Here is a 20785-nt window from a genome sequence, read left to right as displayed (position 1 = left end):
GACCTTGCTTCCTTTGGAGTTCTACTCCTGCTGTTTTTTCCCCGCACATGGTCATAATTTTCAGCATGTCACACCATCATTTCCTCTGCAGCAGCCAGTTTGATATCATAGATGATTATGACTTCAGTTGAAAGAATAAACAGCAGGAGCAGATGAATGCCTCAGTACAAAAACAATGCAAGGAAGATCTAACTAGAAAGTAGAGGAAAACAAAAACAGAACATGTAGAAAGAACTCTTCCCCCCCGCCCCCCACCTTGGGCTACTGTAAATTAGTTTAATCTAAAAAAAGAATATAATAAAATTTATTTATAAAGCACTCATCTAACGTAAGCAATATTTTGGTCAAAAAGAATGCAGGATTGTAGCCAAATGTAATAAAGATGAAGTACTTCAAGTAAAATGGCAGTATGTAATTTAAATTATTTTATGATTACACCCAATTGCAAAGTAAAATTATTTTAAAAGAAATGTTATTTTTTTCCATGTCACCAAAAGCTGCTGTCTTGGCAGGTTGGTTTATGCAAATCGGGAACCTTGATCATAGAAATCATCCTTTCCCTCACTGACTTGCACCATTTATACCAGTGTAACTGTTTATACCAATAAACTTTTGCAGAACATGAATTGGCAAAAGGAGAATTCGGGTTTCCAGTTGCAAGGCAAAACCAGAACATTTCAAAGTACATGTCTTAAATTTGAAGCCCGTAAGATCATTTTTAAGAAATACTATCAAGTAGTTTTCTAGCTGATTATATCTAAGAAATGTGTATATATTTGAAGCATACATATATAACAAACATTATAGCAACATGGTAGCTTGTGATTTCTGGTGCTTTTTAAAGGTTAAATCTATTTTATGCATTTTGAATCTGCAAACCAATATAGGGCCCCTACTGAGAAATATCATTACATATGATTATTGTAAAACACAAAATTCACATTTCAGAATGAAGATACACTAACAAAGACTTAGTAAGTAAAGAACTGTTTGGAAAGCAGTGGCATTGTGGCCATTGTGATGTAAAGATATGATAGGCAAAAGTAATAGAGTGTTCATACCTTATCTGTTTTGTGAGAAAAAAAAAGGGGGCCCAGTTTTCGAACAACCATTTAGTACCTCACTATACTAAACATAATTTTCTATGCTTTTATTTAGTCTTTATTTAACTAGCTACGATACCATCATCACCATAATCATAGCCTAATTTTTACCAGTCTGTGAGTTTACTCACCATATACACACTTAAGCTGTGCATCTTTGCAGGACCAGGATCATTTCAGAAGTGCAAATGAGTTCTAAACTGTAGTTTAAGTATTAGAGATTATGAAGAGAAAAGTGTGGAATAACGGAGGAACCAGACCATTATAAATATTTTTTAACTTCATTAAAAATTGGTTAAACCACAAATTTTTAGAACTGTCTGAAAGAGTGTTGTTTTTTTCTCTTGTGAAGACACAGCTCCGTATCCTAATAGAACATCAATAAGAAATGTTTTTCTCCCAATCTATATGAGATGCATCTGTTTCTTTAATGTCACTTGGATTGGCAGAGCTTGAACTCTGTATTAAAAAAGGGTCCAGTATGAAAACAGCAAAGTTAAGTTAAAGTTTAGATTAAAGAGCACTAGGTGAGTATTTGCAAAAATATTTTCTGATACCTGTCTATACTATGGCACCACCCTTTGCCTGATGTAACTATATTTCCAGAAATAATAAGCTTATAGTGGTGACAAAAATCAAAGTATTGGTGCATGTGTTTTAGAAATAACTCATTGGCTTTGTATAGTTTATCCTTTACATTATTTCCATACTTTAAGCTGTCACTTTAATTCTTTTTTTCTTGTTAATCTTTTATGACAGTGGTTTGTTTTAAGGTTTAGGAAACTGGAGAAGAAAACTCAAGGGACAATTATGCAAATACATCTTAGGAAAAGCAGATTGAAACTAAATGCATTTTAAAGACCTACCAATCATATGCACTAAAAAAATTTTGGTCTTTGACCTGGGCATCCGTTGGAGAAGACATGGCTGAGTCATGGGAAAGTTTGTCAAGATTCTTATTTGTAGAGGGAATGAGAGCAGTCACAGTAATTTGATAATACAGATTAAAACCCAGTTTTGCATAAAAGCAAAAGAGACTATACTAGTTCTTAGAGATGGTTGCAGTACATTGGGCTAAAGAACAGTGTGGAAGTAACTCATTCTGTAATAAATCCTACTGTACGTTTTGTAGAGAAAAAAAAAATCCCTCTGTTCTCTTGGGTTGTTGTCATTCTGGCATCTTTAAACAGTATTACATGTACTTAAAAAAACCCTATACAACACTATTGCCCATCGTGAGCTGTAGCGAAGCATTTTTAAGCAGAAATGTGAATGCTGTCGTTGAAGTGTTCAATCACTGATCTCTTAGGCACAGCAAATGTTTATTTAAAAAGGTCACGGGAAAAGAATTCAACACAGCTTCTGGGAGGCTGGAAGCATGTTAACTGTGGGAGTTCATATTGCCGCTGAACTGCAAGGTAGCAGTTGGATTGAGAACAAGATACAGAAACATGCTGTGGTCTTGTTTTGACTGTAAATGATTTGGAGTTCAGTGAGTGTTCTTCTGTGCAAAATCTGTTTCTTAGTGACAGAGCAGGGCGAAGTGAGTCGGTAATAAGTACATGGAGCATTCTGAGTCAGAAATATGCTTTTTGCTTGGGGATGCGGCAGGGTGTCATAGCCTGAGCTTGGAGTGGGTAGTCAGGACCTTCAGAATTTTCCTCCTACATCTAGTACAGGGTTCTTTGTGGCCCTGCACTAATGAGCTGAGTTAATCCTCTTGGGCTTAAGGAGGCAGTACCAGGAAATCCTAATTATAGCACTAGCCCAGGTCTGTTCTTCACCCATCTGGCTAGGACAGAGAAGCAGCTACACAGGATGAGCTGTAGCATGGGAAAGAGGTAGAGCAACAAACTCAGTTAAGGCATCTCTTTTATGAATCTACCAACCTATGTAGTCATGTCAAAGTCTGGCACTTATAGCCTGCCACCTAATTGGGAGGGATCCTGAAGTTCATTTTACCCTGACTTTTTGAGTATACTATAAAGACAGACATTTCTTGGAGTGAGATTTGTTTCTGAATCTTTCTGCCTTACTTTTGCTGTCTGTACAGTGTGAAGCTGATTGTCAGTATCTACCTAACAAAAATACTGTGTGGATAAGAATTTTGTCATGTGTTCGACATGAGAGACTATTATGTACTTAAAGATACAGTTGGTTTTTATGTATAACTTCTTTGACAAACCAGAGAGAATGGAAGTAAAAAGACATACAAGCTAGATTTTCATTTGTTGTAAAGTATTACCACACAATTATTTTCAGTGGAGTTGTGCCAAATTCCATCCAGGTAAGGAACTTGGCTTGTGATTGTTTTTCAGTTTTTTTAAATGTTGCTTCCAAATCTTCACCCAACTCTACCTTTATATTATTCTTTGCTTACATTTTTTATATGCAGTTCCATATCAAGACATGTGACCAAGCCTGACAACTGATTCTCAACTCAAGCTTAATTTTATCACGGTTTTAGTTTGTTGAATCCAATTGTGTTATAGCAATTTGAGAACCATATTCAGTACATCTGATATAGAATCAGTGATTAAGTTTGGTTTTGCACATCTGTTTTGACTCACAGAACAGGTGAGTCAAATACAAAATCATGTATTTGCATAACTTTTGTAATAAAAAATGCATGAAGAGGATACCTAAAACAAGGTGCTGGAATATTCCAGCCAAATTTGGGGTGTTTTCTCTGCTGACTAGGTAAACATAAGCACTGAATATGAACACCTGACTTTATTGTCTCACTATATTTTGGTCTGGGACTTCCTTTAATTTCAGCATTATGTCTATGTTTGTCATTGCATCAAGGATGGAAGAGATTTATTTCTTTTATATTTCTTCTGTTTTTTATAGACCTTTCTTGACACAGAATCTTGTCTTGAATTTGTTTGACTGTACACAGATTCCAGTTTCTCCTTTCTCAAAATGGAACATACCTACCTGCAGTGAAACACAGTCCCCTGATGTCCTGATAATGTCCAAGATGGAGACAGTTGTGGCAGTGACATTTTTCCTCTTCTGCATCTATTTTTTATCCTGCAAAACACTTATTACTTTTGTAATAAATTTTGTAGTTAAGATCCACCAAGAATTACCCTTCCTCCTTCAGCTCCACACAGCAAATTCTCTGAAGTCCATTTATATACCCCTCATATATATATATATCTATATTTATGAGTATATATAGTGTAACTGTATATGCAATACTTATAATCCTTTTTTAATATATAGTATGTAAGGACTATGTATAGTATAAACAGTATTAACAAAACTTGGAAGATTTATAAACTTCTTTTTGCAGAGCTCTGGAGCAATTTATAGCGGAAGATCATATTCTGAATATGGACAGCCTTGGTTTTCTTACTGAATACATTGCAGAATGAGAACAACTTAGTAGCTTGACCTCCACGTACGATAGAGAGAGAGAAGAGTGGCAATGGAGTGATGAATAACAAAGGAAAGAGGAGATTTGCTTTGGGGCCATTAAGAAATTGAGGAGAGGGGTTTTTTACGTACTTTGCAAAACTTTTGCTTTAGTGATTTCCCCCTCAAGGTTTTGTTTTCATCCAGATTTTCCAGTCGATTCCAACTCTAACTCACCTGGAAATCCCTCCTTTGGAAGCCCTGGAATTTAGGTTATTGACTGTTGCCTGTTGCTGATTGCCTGCTGGGAAAGGAAGCAGTATTGTTGATTATTGCAATGGAAGGCCAATTTTTCCTTTATTCCTACACTGATACATCAAATCTGATTTCTTACTCAGAAGGAGTTCCATCCAAGATTATAGTGTGTTACTTACGACACCTCAGAACATTGTAGTCTTTTGTAGATGCAGAAGATTTTGTCTTTTAGCCATGCAAAAAGAATCTGATAGTGGTATTAAATTTCAGGTATAGAAGTACAAAGAACATGCTGTGTGGCAAAGTGAGTGCGTGAACAGATTTTGCAACTGGGAAATAGTACCTCTGCTTTGTCCATTTTATTCCCCATTTTGTTTTTAAGTAACCTAAGCAATTTATTTTCTGTATTTCAATTTCTTGGTCTGCATAATGGCAAAGGTAATTTACCACAAGAGTGTATGGGCTAGGCTTGAAAAGTGCTGAGAACCTCCCTCTAGCAAAACCCAATGTATCTTCAGAATATTATTGATCAGCTCCAGCAGCTCTGCCTTAAACACTGGATTTCTTAACAAAGGTATTAGTGCCAGGTGGTTAATCCCTTTTGTTGTAGGTGTTCTCACTTTCCTAGTTCTGTTGCACTAAAAGCTGGCCCTTAAGCATCTCTCTAGATGAATTTGACAAGACTGGAGGAATGACTTCACTCTATTTAAAAACGTCGTTTTGTATGATTACTGTTACGTTCGGGACTCTACGGTGGGTTCTGGTTTCATTTTTTTTAATGTAACTCTTTGTTTTACAGATGAGGGCAGGAACGCAGTTGACCATGCAGGTGGTGCACATATTGTAGTAGACCATATAAGGTCACTTTGCAGTAAAACAGATCCAGCCAGTGAGAAGCTCTTGACTGTCTTTTGTGGCATGCTGATGAACTATAGCAATGAGAATGGTAAACAACACCGAAAATTTGCTTTATGTCTACCAGGAGAACAATCCCATCAAAAAAAGAAAAAAGAGAAAAGTTAAAGTCAACTGTAGGTTTACACTGTGGATACAAACACTAAGTTATTCTGAAAAGATCAAGTACCTCAATTTACATATACAATTTTCTGTTTCAGTAAAATTATGTTCCCAAAAATACTAGATATCTTCCTGATGCAATTCCATATAGCATATCGTATAAAATTTTAAAATCGACATCTGGAATTTACTACTTTGTCTAAAAGCAATACATGGAGATATATCATACACCTTAGGAAACAACTTTTTTTTTAAATTATTTAAAAAAAACAAGAAAAACCCAAGATTTTTGGAAAAAAAAACCAACCAAGATTTACAGAAGTAAACTAGAAGGCTACATTAAGTCCTCTCTTTTTCATTTAGTATCAAACACCATAAAACTAATTTGTTGCAGGCATGCAGTGTTGTCTTGATGATTTGGGGGTATGTATGCCAAACCGCTTTCCTTAATTATTTTTCTCCTTGTGAAATGTATATAAAACCACATGTTACTTTCTTCTAAGATAAATGGGGAATAATTAATGTGTATGTTCAACATGTGTATGTTCTGTGTCTACAGATAATAAATTTATTTTCTTTATGCCATTAAATGGAGATGTTTAGGGGCTGGGACAAAAACACAAGATAGTATCTTAAATGAGAAATCCTTGAGCACTAAGGGTAAGAAAATAGTGTTCTACACTAGTTGTATAAACATACTGATATTTTAGTACCTAGTTTGCTTCTGCATGCAAACATGGTAATATGCCAAAGTATATTTTACAGCATTCACACATTTCCAAGTTTTTTAAAATTTGAATCTCTAAGAAAACGGGGATAAATGAGGAAAGCTAAATAGTGGCTGTTCTCCTGACTTGTAATGGCACAGATTGCACATGTAGTTAGCTAATCACATTTTGTCTTCAATCATGCCCATTTCCTGAATTGTAGTGTTTTATGATAGGAAGAAGTAGCTTCTTTATTAGCTACTCACTATTTCCTTAATGTTGTCACTTGCTGTAACTCACTTTCCAAACCTATGTCCCCCAAACTCTTCTACTTTTCAGGATGGTCCATAGGCTTAACTTTTTTTTACCTTTACTGTATAAATTTTTAATCTGCTTTATCGTCTCTTCTAGCATAGTTTCCTTGTGTGTTTTCTGTGCCATCTCTCTGGATCTCTCCGCTCTTAATGTTACTTTTCCACCTCCAAATATCACTATTGTATATGTCTCATCTCTTTCTCTTGTTCTTACATGCTTGCTTTCCTCCTCCTTTCCTAGTATTGTCTAAGAATACTTGTTTACAGTATGTCCTCCTCCTTCTCCAAATAGCAACTTTCTAGTTCCTTTATTTCATGTAGTTTTCAGGAATTGTTTTGCTTGGTGTCTGCATGAGCGTCACATTTTATTACATTTCATAGCGTTAACTTTCTATTTTCCTTATTTGTTAAAATATTTGAAACAAATAGATATTCTCACTTCTAAGCTACCAGAATCCTCTGGATTAAGACTAAGGAGCATCTAGTATATTTGGTAGCAGAAGACAGATGAGTCCAAGAGGGCTGTGAAGAGATACTGTATCAGTTTTGCTTCGGTGACCAAACTCCCAGCAGATATTCCCTAGGAAAACTAATTATGAGATAAATCTCGCAAACAAGCAGCTTCTGAACACTTTAACTGTTATGAACATTGAATACATGACTCATTCCATCTAGTAAGAAAGCTTATTCTGATGCAATCAATAAAGCAGTTGTGTAGTTCAGTGACAACTAAGGAGGATTCACTAGTGGCTCTCTACTCTGCTAAATGACATCTTTCATTTCGCATGAACTAACAAACTGACACAATATTCACAGGAGCCACTGAAGCAATGTCAGAAGTGAGAAATGCAGGAGTATTCCCAGCTTCTGGACCTGGGTGCACACCACCATCCTGTCCTACTGCCACATCAGGGAGGAATACTGGGGGCTTTCCCCATATGCTCGGTGGTCTTCATGAGAAAAGACCTCGAGTAGGGACCTAGCTCCTGTTTGGCCCAGGACCTGTGGCTGTGCTGTGTAAGACTTAGAATCATAGAATGGTTTGGGCTGGAGGGGACCGTAAAGATTATTTGGTTCCAACCCTCTGCCATGGGCAGGTACACTTTCCATTAGACAGGTTGCTCAAAGGACCTGTGTTCTCTAGTTCCACTGTGAATTTGCTCACCGACTAAGGCAACCACTGAACTAAACCCCCAAAAAATCTGCCAAATCAATATTAAATAAATAAATTAAATAATTAATTTTTTAGAAGAAAACTCAGTGACTGCACCTGCAGCATGTGAACGGAGAGTCAGTTAGTTGACCTGTCATGTCGGTTTTATTTTAAGAGCCACAAGTACAATTGGACCATAGTTGTGAACTGCTCTAAAAATATCACCTGCAGACCACGGTAGATTTCAGGACAACAGTCTGTCAAACACGAGCCCAAGACATCCATTGACTTGCACACATTGCAGCGTCAGATGAATAATAGTATGACTAAATGCAGTTCTTTGCTGACCTGTTAAACAAGAGAACTCAGATTGCTCTGACAGTTAATTGTGCTCACAGATCAGTGGGTAGCATTTTCAGAATTTACTTGCAAAGGCTTGATCCCATATTACTTAGGAAGAAGATAAACACTCCATTTGTTTTGGTGAAGGATGGGTAGCATTGGGTTGCAGCCTGGAGTCCCAGCTCGCTTTGTAGTTATGGAAACAAATTGGACAAAAATAAAAGAAGTAGTATTAGAAATGTAAGAAGGAAGTGTTTCAGTCTTTGAAATAGCAGTTTTGCCTTCTCTTTTCTTGTTTCTGTAATCTTTTCCTGCTTAGCATGCTATGTTACAAAATTACAGGTGGGGACTTCTTTGAAGATTTCTTTACTGTTTTCAATGACTTGCACTCTTAAGTTGCACTAGCTATCCAGATAAGGATGATTACAGCATATTTGGTTCTTAGTTGCATCTAATTATCTGTGAACACCCAAATATTTTCTGATCCGTAGCATGTTATGAGCAAAGAGTATATAAATTGTTTTATTTGATTCGAAACAGTATGTCATTCCCAGTCAACTAATTGCCCTCTTTTTCCAATATGTACTACTTTTTTTAATAGCTATCAACCGCCTTATTTTTTAATATGAGAGACTCATTCCTGAGTACTTTAAGTTTTTGAATTAGTACAGGAATTTATCACATATGAGTTTTACAAAAACGGCAACTAAAGAGCAGCTGTGAGTCATGCTTACTTTTTCCTAAATGGAGCAAATTAACGGAGCATTCTTGTGCCTCGTCCTCATTCTGGACAATCAGCTTGCAATTATAGCTCCATTCATAACACTGTTGTCTAAACTTTAAAACTAATATTCCCTTTACAAGGTTCTTGTGCCATCTGCTTGTGTTCAGGAATTATTTTTGCCTGCTGTCAATTCTTCCTTTACCTCTTTGGTATCTTTTAATTTCAGTAGTCACTGCAAGGTTAACAGAACAAACTCGGCTCTGGCATCTCTTGCAGTTCTTTTAAGCTTCAAAAAAAAGTGTTCGTTTTTAATTGCATTGCTAGTAATCAGAGGGTTTTTTTTCTGATGGGACGCATCCCTTTGCCTTCAGCCCAGATTATCTTGGCCCTCTCTGTCATAATCGTATTTTACTACCCAAATTCAATCAGACACAAATAGCTCATCCCTACTTTCCATTACTTGTTCTTAAGATGCAAAGTTGCAGCTATGGCTAGGAGCAAAACAAATGTGTCACACATGTTCGTGAATGTTTTTGCTCATAGCTGAATCCTGAAAGAAGCAAGTCTTGGCAAAAACCTACAATAATTCTTTTTCAAGCTATTCAGACTTCATTTGGGGTACAGAGCACCTATGCTTAAAGCTGCTGTTTTGGTACCTTTCAGTGGGTTCAGTATGTTGTTGTGCTTCTCCCATTCTGAAGACTGTTATGCCATGTAGTCTCTGTGTAAGCTATGAATCTGCTTAAGAGCAAGAGGCAAAGCAGGCTTGGCTAAAGAGTGAAAAACTAATAACTAATCTAATAAAACTAATAATCACATGCAAACGCTTACGTAAAAGAGTTAGTGACACGAGTAGTTATTCTGCATATCTCATAATCCTGTGAGCCCAGACTATTTACAAGTTAATGGGATCAGTCTATAAGGTAGCTAATTGTCTCTTGAGATTTATAAAACAAACCAGGAAAGCATTTTTAAAGAAGCAGAAATGGTGGAAGAACTAGGCCAGTTGGCTTATTACGTATCAGATTGGAGATAAAGTTAACTGGATTCAGTATGCATGTGTAAAATTATACATACGTTTATATATGGGCATATATATGTAGATAAATACAATCATGTATTGGTTGCTTCCTCATTTCATTTCATATTAAACTTCAGTCTGTCAAGGTTGTCTTTCCTACAGTGCCTTCGTAAAATGCAACATCCTGATGTTAAATCATATAACTGCCAAGCTTTTCTTATTCTCACAAAACTCTTAGTGACTGGAATGAATGTTGGGGACTGATTTTCTCTGTTTACCATCTGTATGTAAATACACAAGAAATGAAAACGAGACTCATGGCACCATTATTATGGTCTAACAGCAATATTCTAGTAATGCTTCCGTCTAAGACTTACCTTTGCTAATTTTCATGCTTGCCGTGTTTTTTTGTTTCATTTACATCACAGCTAAAGATGTCTAGCATGCTTTCAAGACCTAAATATACTTAAATGCAAAATAACCTAAAGCATGTAAAATCAGATAAAAAGTATGTTTCTTATGATAGTGAGATAATCAATACAATCATTTATATGTTATATAATGATCTAACACAGACACGGGGATTGCAAGCAGGTTTCTCTAGGGTACAAAATTATGCCACCAAATTGTACAAAACAGATTTTCCTTTAACATTAAATTCACAGTTACTGATGAAACACAACATGATTAGTTGTTTTCTGAAATTCTGTCCAAAATCATGAACTAACCTAAATCAGCATTTTAAACTTAAATGCCCCCAATAAAGTTCTCAATTTGGGATATTCTCCCCAGATCTTATTGTTTGGAGTTTCCATGTGTGTCACCGAAGGACATGGAGCCATTGAAATTTGAGTTTTAGGTAGGTAATTCTTTGTGCTGGCGCATGTATTGATTGCCTTTTATCTACCTGTACAGCATCACTGTCAGTGCTTTTCACCCCGAGAGAACACAGATGTGTTTTACTAGTGCAGCATGTGATAGCGGTGTAAAATTTGAGAGTTTCTTTTGTGGCTTTAAGTCATAAATTCAGAAGAGGCATTCAGGTTTTCATGCTTCTGGCTCACTACACCCAAAGTTCTGCTTAGGAAGCTGGTAGAAATGCTGTTTCATCCTGAGACAGGATGTTGCCTGGCTTCATGGCTCACTTCAGTCCGGTGTCGGGCAACTGCTTGTAGGATGGATGCATGTGTCCCCTGAATTTGTCTCCTGCTCTAGTAGGACCTTAACACTTTGTGCAGTGAAAGGTGGACATACGCTATTCCAAGTTACCCACTCTGCAGTCTTTCGTAGGACAGCCAGGGAACTGCTGGCAGGCAGTCCCTGCAGCTAACGCTGATCCACTTGGATGTTTTTAATTTCTCTGAAAAGTGCTGTAGGTCTCCATACCAGTGAGAAACCTAATACAATACCCTTAAACTACTTCTTAACTGGTTTTGATCTTGTATTTTTTACTAGAGAAAGAGCCTTTTATTGGTGGTAATGACAGATGTAAATGGCAAGTTCAGAATTTGTATGGCAAGCCCAGGCTTAAGTATAAACATAGCAAAGAGCTGCTGGCAGTCTTTTTTTTTTTCCCCAAAAAAGGTTTCGTCTCCTATGCAGCTTTGTGACTTACAACGTTGTTCTGTCTTTGACAGAGGAGAAAATTTATCCTTTCACTTACTGCTGTTAAGGTGTCAATAGTTTACCTTATTGACAATTCTTATAATCCCATTCCTACCACTGTAGACCATTCCTGTGCTCAGGTGCCACTGTTCTACTCCAGGGAAATGAGACCAGTATGACCTGTATATCTGTCACTGGTTTGACCCAGTCCAATTGTTCTTTCTTGATATATTTCTTTTTCTCTTTTTTCCTACTTAGGAAAGGCCCTTTTAGTACACTCAGGCCTTTTAGGCCCTTCAGTACACTCCATGCTCTCTTGAACAATGTATCTTTCTATTTGGCTAAGATTCTAGTTTCCTTTCAAAGGTGGATATGGTTTCCCTTTTTCCACTGGTATTCTCCTCTATGCTTTTTATATATTCTGTATTAAGAAAGAGATAGCAGAAAAAAAAAAAAACCTACTCAAAATATACTTTATGCTTCTGATGTCAGAACACATTGCCAAATGAAGCCCGTAGAGATGAATTGTCTCTTTGTCCATTACAGTCGAATAAAGTGATGCTAGAGTCACTAAAGGCAGTCTAGTAACAAAGCAATTTCTTTCCACATAATTTTCTATGGCATTTGTGGTTTGTGTCTCTGTTCTCCTGTTCTCCATGACTACCATTTTTCCTTCAGAATTTTTAAGTGTCTGCAGGGGACAATCACAAACCGAGGACAAAAACAGATTATTTACCAGTAACTTGAGTTCTCCTACATGATCATTTTCTCCACAGAACCATTTCAGCTCCCCCCTCCCCTATTTTCCTATTCAGAGACAGATTTTTACAGCCCATTTGAAATGAAGTAAGAGGGTGTAGTAGTGACTCACACATCTGCTGGAGGTAAAATGGCATTCAATGCATGCGCTAGTGCAATTTGTACTTACCTGAAATTTGACAACTTCAACAGCTCTTTGATGTCTGACATGGCGTTCTCATAAAATTCTGTAAAAAACACCAATCTGTGGAAGAGGTAAACCCTCCCCCCAGAAAAGGAAATTCAGTTACTGGTAAGTAATACAGTTTTATGAAAGATGTCAAGCCATAAGGATTCCTGCTCATCCCCAATAACCTGCAATAACAGTGCCATTCGTTTATCTAGTGTACCAAATCGATAATTATTATTAAAGTGTTTTACACTGCATATAAATGAACTAAACATTCCAGAATTTTTCATAATTTTTATTATATGAAAATCCAGACACACTTGGCAGAATCATGAAGGCAAAGAGTTTTCTGAAAGCATGAGATGATACTAAATATGCTAGTCTTGAGATGTAATATGGTTTTATCTCCCTGTAAAAATCTGCAATATTTATGGGTCTGATTCTACAGGTATAAAAACTCCAATTGATTTCAGTTGCTTGGAATGAAATACTTAAAAAATAGGAAAAGAAAGAAATAATTCCCCTGCAGGGCTTGACCCAAAGCTAAACGAACTAATACAATTCTCTTGAAGTCACTGGGCTTTGGATCCTTGTCTTTTGAGCGTGTAACATCTAAACATAGTTAAACTGGTTAGAAACAAAGCTTAGGAAAATTACTAAACAACAGCTGGTGTGTTCATGTCTGCTTCATTCTATTCAACTGTGAAACAATGTTTTTCTTCTTTGCTATGTTATAGGTAAAACATGTAAGAGAAAATATTGTTATAAATAATCCTTTAAAACAATCATGTTTCTGCCTAACCATCAAAGCATCTTTCTATTTGCAGACATCTAGGAGCAATAACTTTCTTACTTGTAAATACTATAAACTTTCATTCTATGCAAGAAATGATCAGAATGGCTTCTAAGGACTTTTCTTAAACCTTCCATTTTTTTGTCTTTATTAAACTTTCTTTTTTCTCAAGCTCCTCATAATCTACATTGTGACTTCCTGTGTTTATAAAACTTTTCATGTTTATTTCAGTGGCAGTTTATATTCATTCTAATTTTAATTTTCCAGTTTTTATCTTTAAGGGAAAACAGTATATAGGAACAAGCTCTCAGATAATTATTTCACTGATGTAGTTTTGTTTGATTTCAGTCAGCTACTCTCAGTGAGCTCAGAATCAAACCCAGCATGTATTAGGACCGTGATAACCACAAAATTATCAGTAGCTGCATAATTCCCTATACCCTATGACCAGATCAGGAGGGAATATTTCTGGGAATACATCCCATTGGCAGGAACAGGGGAAATTATAAGTCCACATCACAAGTCTGGACCAGATCCTAGTGTAGAAGGGTACAGGAGACAGACATTTTAATGCTGCTTAGACTAGAAGTTGCTTTGTGTGAAAAATGCTTTTTCAGAACAGAAATGTAAACTTACTGTTGTACTTTCTTTTTATGTAGATACCCTGCAGTCACAGCTTATCAATATGGGTGTTATTCCTACATTAGTGAAATTGTTGGGTATTCATTGCCAAAATGCAGCTCTGACAGAGATGTGCCTTGTTGCATTTGGCAATTTAGCAGAACTTGGTAAGTCCACAATATTAATTTCAAATTTACATCCAGTTTTCATCCAGTTGGATCTTAAGACTAACGCAGGCTTTGCACTGATGCTTGTTCTGTTCCGTTTGGTACATTCAGAATTCAAAGCAAACAATTTCTGCTTAACGTCTCTAAAATCTATAGCTGTCTTTCCCTCCCCCCCCTTCAGTAACTGAAATTTATTTGGGTACTTAGTACAACCTTATGTTTTATGTTAACGTTCTTCAATGCAACTAAGCACATTTTAAATCATCTAAACAGTACTTCCTGAGCGCTGTTGCTCACTGTGAATTATTTATTAATAATATAAATTATGTATCCTAGTGTAGCTCCATGAAGTTATATCAGGATTAAATTTGGCTCATGGAAATCACTGAATGAAACAGAGACAGGCATAGTTCATAAATCTGCCTATACAATATTCTTTTAGGTGTAGAGTTTGAACATGTTCTAGTCTAAATACTTATATGTATAAATCATGAATACTACTAGCTGTAGATATTATTTTCAGCAAGTTTAGTTACAACTTCATTTAAATTGAAGAAGTTTGTGGTCCTGTTTTTATCCAATGTCTTTGCAGGTAGATTAGTATTCATTGGAATTCCATCAAGTGTAAACCAAGAGGCTGTTAGACCCCCTGTTTTGTTATCACTTGTATTTTACACTGCTGTTCTTTTGTTAACCTATTTTCTGAAATTTTAGTCTTAAGAGTTTTTTTGCACTGAAGTACAATATCAGAGTAGTTATGATATCATCCTGTATTTCTAAGAAGATTTCAGCAGTTAAAATATGAAAAATATATCTGTGAGTTTGTACTGTTTGGTGGCCTGAAGTTATTCACAATTAATAATTCCTAAATACATAGATTTCAAGGCCAGAGAGACTATCATGTTATCTAGTGTAGTCTGATCACACGCATAATACCTTTGCTTATAGCAGACAAGTCTGCTTAACAAACCAACAACTGAAAGAGCCATCAAAATAGCCCTAAAGAAATTAATATATCAGATGTCTTAAAGATGGGCACTGTGTATTGTGTCTGCACAGCAGGAAGTATAATACAAGATGTGTACTAGAAATTCTAGTGCTTAAATGCAACTAAAAACCAGAAGGATTTTAAATATAATAAATGGTATCTTTACTGAGAACTACATTTCCTTTCAATCTTTGGAAAGATCCAGCTCTGTCCAGTTGCATAATAAGAACCATGGGAAAGGAGCTTAACAGCAGCTGCTTCTCTTCCTGTTCCCATACACCAAAAAGATGCTCGTTCTTTAAGATTGGCACAAAATTAATTTAGCTTGTAATACTTTTATCTCCCTTAAGCAACAGCTTAGTCAATCACATTGTAACAGTAATATTTTATTTTTGCCTTTTAACTTCAGGGAATTTTATTATGCAGTTGTCGTTTTTTATCACTTAAGAGACAACTGCATTGCACAGATCCCTTGAGAAGCATTATATGAAACTTCTATTCTGTGTCAAAGCAGGTCAAAAACCCAATAAAGAGAGTGATGTTCTGCTTTTAAAAACACTGGAACAATCAAAAATCCTCTTAGAATATGTTATGTACTTCTGCATATTGAGAGAAACCAATAATGGGATATGCACAAAAGGGTCTAGGTCTGCAGTTCATGCTTTTCCCCAGTCCTTGGGGTTAATTCTACGTTAGAATAATCCCTAACCATCCATTAGAGCAGTAGCAAAGGTGCTGGAAGGTTTTCTATCTACAGATGGTCCTCAGGAGGTGGCAACTGCAGAATGCAGAACACCAGCCCCTACCACCTGCACCCCCTGTGATACTGCCAGTGAGTAGGAATAAGATACAGGCAATAGAATAGGAGATGCTTTTGTTGAATGTACATTTGAAGAACCGTTACCTGCTGGCTGATCTCCTGGTAGCAAAGCAGCCCATCTGCAAAGCCACTTTATGCTATCTGTGCAGTATGAAATGGCCCTGCAACAGCCACACACAGGTTTAGAAGGAAATGTCACCATCATAAAGCCATGTAAATACTAAAGCATTCAGTATGACTCTTCATCTCGCCCATAGAAAATGCAGTATATAATCTCCTCTCTTCCTGTTAAGCTGAGGGGAATCAAATGCTTAACAATTTTTGTAATTTACTGTTTCTATAGCTACCTTTACATTCTGTTGGGCAGAAACAGCCCCAACAGCCTTGATCATATATTTATATATTTTTAACACCCTTAGTCATAATTAATTCAAGTCAGTACATTTATCTTAAAGTGTTAGACATTTGTCTTTTTATTTAGTGACAAGCATGTCTATTGTTCTTGTCTGTGAAGAGCACTATTAGTCATCTTACCGAATAAACCTGGTAATAAAGAGAAAAAAATAGTCCTACCTTTTGATGTGGTTTGTTGACTTGATACTGAGTTTTTCCTTTTGCTTCACAGAGTCAAGTAAAGAGCAGTTTGCCTACACAAACATCGCTGAAGAGCTTGTGAAACTGTTCAAGAAGCAAATAGAGCATGATAAAAAAGAGATGATTTTTGAAGTTTTGGCTCCCCTGGCAGAAAATGGTGGGAAATTGATTATTTTTTTTTCCTTACGCTGTATTTTGTTTATTCCCTTGTATATATTTTGGTATATTAGTGTCTTTCTCAGGGACTAAATGCAGAGTAACTGGCTGCCTTGTTCAAAAGCCACCGTGACTGATCCTCATGGTGATAGTTTCATATAAAGTGTATGAGTCTTGTCTGAGCATATGACAGGAGCCAAAAAATTGTTGATGCTAATTTCACCTCTGATTCACTCTATATACGATTATGTTGTATTTTATTTCCCTGTAACCACAGTAGGAATATTAAAAGCGGCTTTTTAAAGGGCTTTACAATATTTGTCTGCAAAACACAGGCTCAAGCGTTCATAGGCCGTTACAGCACCAGGACATGAGTCATTATGTCATTTTCTGGGATTGTAGAACCCCTGGCAGTTCCATTTCGTATGGACGTTATTTTTGCAAGGGGCATGTTAATTGCAGAATTAAGAGCTGGATGCTCTCCCCCTACTGTCCATTGACAGATCGATCATATGAATTTAATTTGGGTGTTTAATTTTAATTTAGTCACATATTATGGTAGCCCCAGGAGACCTGAGTTTGGTTCACTGCTCAAGCCGGAGCAGGCAGTGCTGTGTGCCCAGTCACCCCTCCAGGATGTTCCTCCCAAAGTAGCTCTGGGTGGTTTGTGTAACTCCCATCTGCCTGTTAAGGAAACAGAACTGAGTTAACAGGTGGAGCTGGACTGAAGTGGGAAGCACTTCGGAGTATGAAAGGCATCATAGTATTTGGTGGCACTATAACCTTATTTTAATCACCTCAGCATTAAAGATCATTTGAATGGGATAAATTATTAGATAGAATTGTAAACTCTGAAGATTTAGGTTTCATCCAACTGTGTTGTACACACTGTCTGTTTCTTTTTTTACATAATATAAATCAAGATAAATTTTTACTTCAATTTAAGAAGTTGTCTTTTAAGTGGTATGTGAAAACCAAATTTCTTTTTACAGTTCTGAAAATGCATATCTTGGCAAAATATATTCATTTATTATATAATAACTAGCAAGTTGCTAGAAGAGTTCCATCCTTGGAGACTTACACAGAATTGGGTTGAACCTGTTGCGGGTTTGACATATTTAAGTTCAGAGTTTAATTTTTCTTAGCCTATGTTTTATAGTCACAATAAAATTTGATTAGTTTGCTGCTGCTGAACACAACTCAGGTGCTTGCATGGTATGAGGTAGTCAGCTGAACTCTTCCACTGTGGATTCAAGGCATACTTAAAGGAGTTCACTGTGCTGGTACCATTTGGGTGCTTTTGACTGTAGATAATTAGCAATAGGTCGGAAGGCAAAAACATTTAAAGTATTTGCAGAGTCTGCATTTTAGTAGTTGGGGTTTTTTGAGGCGTTTTTTATGTTTGTTTTGCTTTGCTGCTGTTCAAGCACACTGGTGTAGCAATTTGTATTTCAAACCACAGAACATTGTAACATGGTATTTTGTAACTAAGGGAACTCTCTATATTTTAAAGTACCTGGGTGCAAAAGTGCAAAAAGATTAAAAAAATCCCAACTGGATATTTTGCATTCCCTGACAAAGTTCATGAGAAGGTCAGCTGCTCTTAGAGGAACAATTAATTTCACGCAGACAAAAAGCCTAGTGACAAGAGGAAACTGAGATTCATTCAGAGTCTTCCTTCACCAGAGGCAGAACTGTTTCCTCACCTAACTGTTGCTTGTAAACTATGTGACAAAAATACTTCCAAAGCTTTGGCCTTCAAAAATATTTCAACTTTGCTTAAACTTCTTATTGTTAAAACACCCATTTCACACAGAAAGCTAAGAGAAATCAATTTGTTTGCATGTTTCTGCAGTAGTTTGACTGTGCTTTCTAAAATCAGCATGCAAAAACTACCAGAATCACTTTCACTGATCAGAAAGACATAACATGGCATCAGGCAGCCTGCCAGACAACCTTAACAGAAAGGGAGATTAGGCATGTAAAGGAGATTTCCCAGCTTCAAGTTCACAGGGAAAAACCTGTTAAAGATTATGTTGTAGAAACAATAGAAAAAACATTACTCCCAAATCCTATGTCACCACCTGAAAAACATGTTTATCACCTCTGTTGAGCCTCATTGCCAATAACAACTAAGAAATTAGTTTACCTCATTAGTTTCCAGTTTTTCTTCAATCACAACAAATTTCTCTCCCAACCCAGCCTTTTGGGTTTGGCCCTACTGTACTTCCAACAAACAGCACAGATTCTGGCTCAGCTAAAAGCAATGGCTGATTACTTGCTCTTGAGATTTCATCAAAAAGTTCTATGGGTCATACTTGCACATCTCAGTAAAGTACATGAAACAATAAGAAACCCCAAGTTTGTTCTGCAACACAGTCCAAAGTCTTTTGAAAGCCCAAACATGGCACAGTCCTTATGAGTCTGCTGCATGGTGACTGAGATGCCAGAAGGTTGCTGTAGAGAAATACCCTCATTTTTGAGAAGTCAAGAGCAGCTCCATGCAGCTTCAGTGTAAAATTTTGCTCTACAGGCATTCCAGAGCAGGGGGAATGCCTGGTAAATGAATAAAGTTGGCCCTGAGAATTTAAGATAGGGAAGCTGCAAGTTTTATCTACCCAAGCTCTCTTTGAAACCACTGACATCGCTGTTTCCTTTCACAGTCTGTCCTGCATGTTTGTAAAATAGATGTATTTAAAATCATGATTCTTACTTCTATTATCCATACTATTCTTCAGATGTCATTAAACTGCAGCTTGTTGAAGCAGGCTTGGTGGAGTGCTTACTTGAGATTGTCCAGAAGACTGTGGACAGTGACAAAGAGGATGATATTGCAGAGCTTAAAACAGCTTCTGATCTTATGGTTTTACTATTGCTTGGAGGTAAGTACGGTGTGTCACTATCTTCTGCAAAGCAACAACAGATACTTGTAATGCCATTTGGCTGCTGAATTTTACTATTTATTAATTTTCTAAATAACCTAGAGGACCTGCTACCTGCCAATTAACATTTAATAGGTCAGATTTTGTCTCTCATCCCATTGCAAGAATGGATTAATTGTAGTGAAGCCAGCAGAGCTTCACAAATATAAAGAGAATTTTCCCTAACAAACACTTCTTTGGCTTGCTGATTGTCTGTGCTTTTTACCCCAGATGAATCCATGCAAAAGTTATTTGAAGGAGGAAAAGGCAGTGTGTTCCAAAGAGTACTTTCATGGATTCCGTCCAATAGCCATCAGCTACAGCTTGCAGGAGCATTGGCTATTGCAAATTTTGCCAGAAATGGTAAGAATATGCCATAATAGCTTATGTAAATTTATCTGTACCCTTCTATCATGCTCTGTCTGTACAGCTACAAACAAAAACTGTATGTTGCGGTAAACCTGATATTAAGCTATACAGCCAGCAACATCAGTAGTTTTATACTTTATAACCCTGAAAAGTGTTAAACCTACTTTAAAAAATACTGTTTCACATTTGTAGAGGTATAGGGGATTTCTGCTGCCTTCAACCATCACTCTTAAATTTGTCATGAGCATTGCAGCTCCCATTGATGATGGTGGTCAAATTCTCAGCAATGAAATCTAGAAATGAGCAAGGAAATGGGTAACCCTTCTATTCTTAAAAAGCTCTTGTAAAAATCTTAGTAATAACCTTCCATTCACAAGTGACTTATCTCACACAGACGGAAACTGCATCCATATGGTGGATAATGGCATAGTTCAAAAGCTGATGGATCTGCTAGACAGACATGTGGAGGATGGAAATGTAACTGTGCAGCATGCTGCACTGAGTGCTCTCAGAAACCTGGCTATTCCTGGTAAGCCTCACTTTGCATTGCTGATTACCCGAAGGTGAAGTTCTGTTCTCCCTCTGCCCCCCTCCAGGGGATGAGGGTGGGAGAACTGACTGAGTCCTAGAGGCAGGTCAGACTGCTGCTTTTCATTCAGGCCCGTCATTGCTTTTATGTCTTCTGCACAGCAGCCGTGACAAGCAGTTTATATATATCACAGGCACATTGATCATTCCTTTGCAACTTTGATCCCACGTATTATCCCTCATCACGGCAAGGGCAGCTTTGTAATGGGCAGGGAGCTGAGGAGGCCTTGGATATG

At 36.9% G+C, this 20785-nt stretch overlaps 1 protein-coding gene across 5 annotated transcripts in view; it reads left to right on the top strand.

The window, feature by feature from the left end:
• Positions 1 to 20785, top strand: part of RAP1GDS1 (Rap1 GTPase-GDP dissociation stimulator 1) — a 101500-nt gene that overhangs the window by 69248 nt on the left and 11467 nt on the right. For 4 of the 5 annotated variants that reach the window (XM_040598850.1, XM_040598868.1, XM_040598886.1 and 1 more), the window contains 6 exons: positions 5521 to 5667; positions 13985 to 14113; positions 16547 to 16672; positions 19410 to 19553; positions 19824 to 19955; positions 20356 to 20490. In XM_040598850.1, the coding sequence (XP_040454784.1) occupies positions 5521 to 5667; positions 13985 to 14113; positions 16547 to 16672; positions 19410 to 19553; positions 19824 to 19955; positions 20356 to 20490 (813 nt within the window). The remainder of the gene's footprint in view (positions 1 to 5520; positions 5668 to 13984; positions 14114 to 16546; positions 16673 to 19409; positions 19554 to 19823; positions 19956 to 20355; positions 20491 to 20785) is intronic. The other variant, XM_040598858.1, reaches the window with a different exon arrangement.

This window comes from Falco naumanni, chromosome 1 (genome assembly GCF_017639655.2).
Source record: "Falco naumanni isolate bFalNau1 chromosome 1, bFalNau1.pat, whole genome shotgun sequence".
NCBI lineage: Eukaryota > Metazoa > Chordata > Aves > Falconiformes > Falconidae > Falco > Falco naumanni.
The sequence above is the reverse complement of the archived record's forward strand: the minus strand, read 5'-3'. Positions and strand labels throughout refer to the sequence as shown.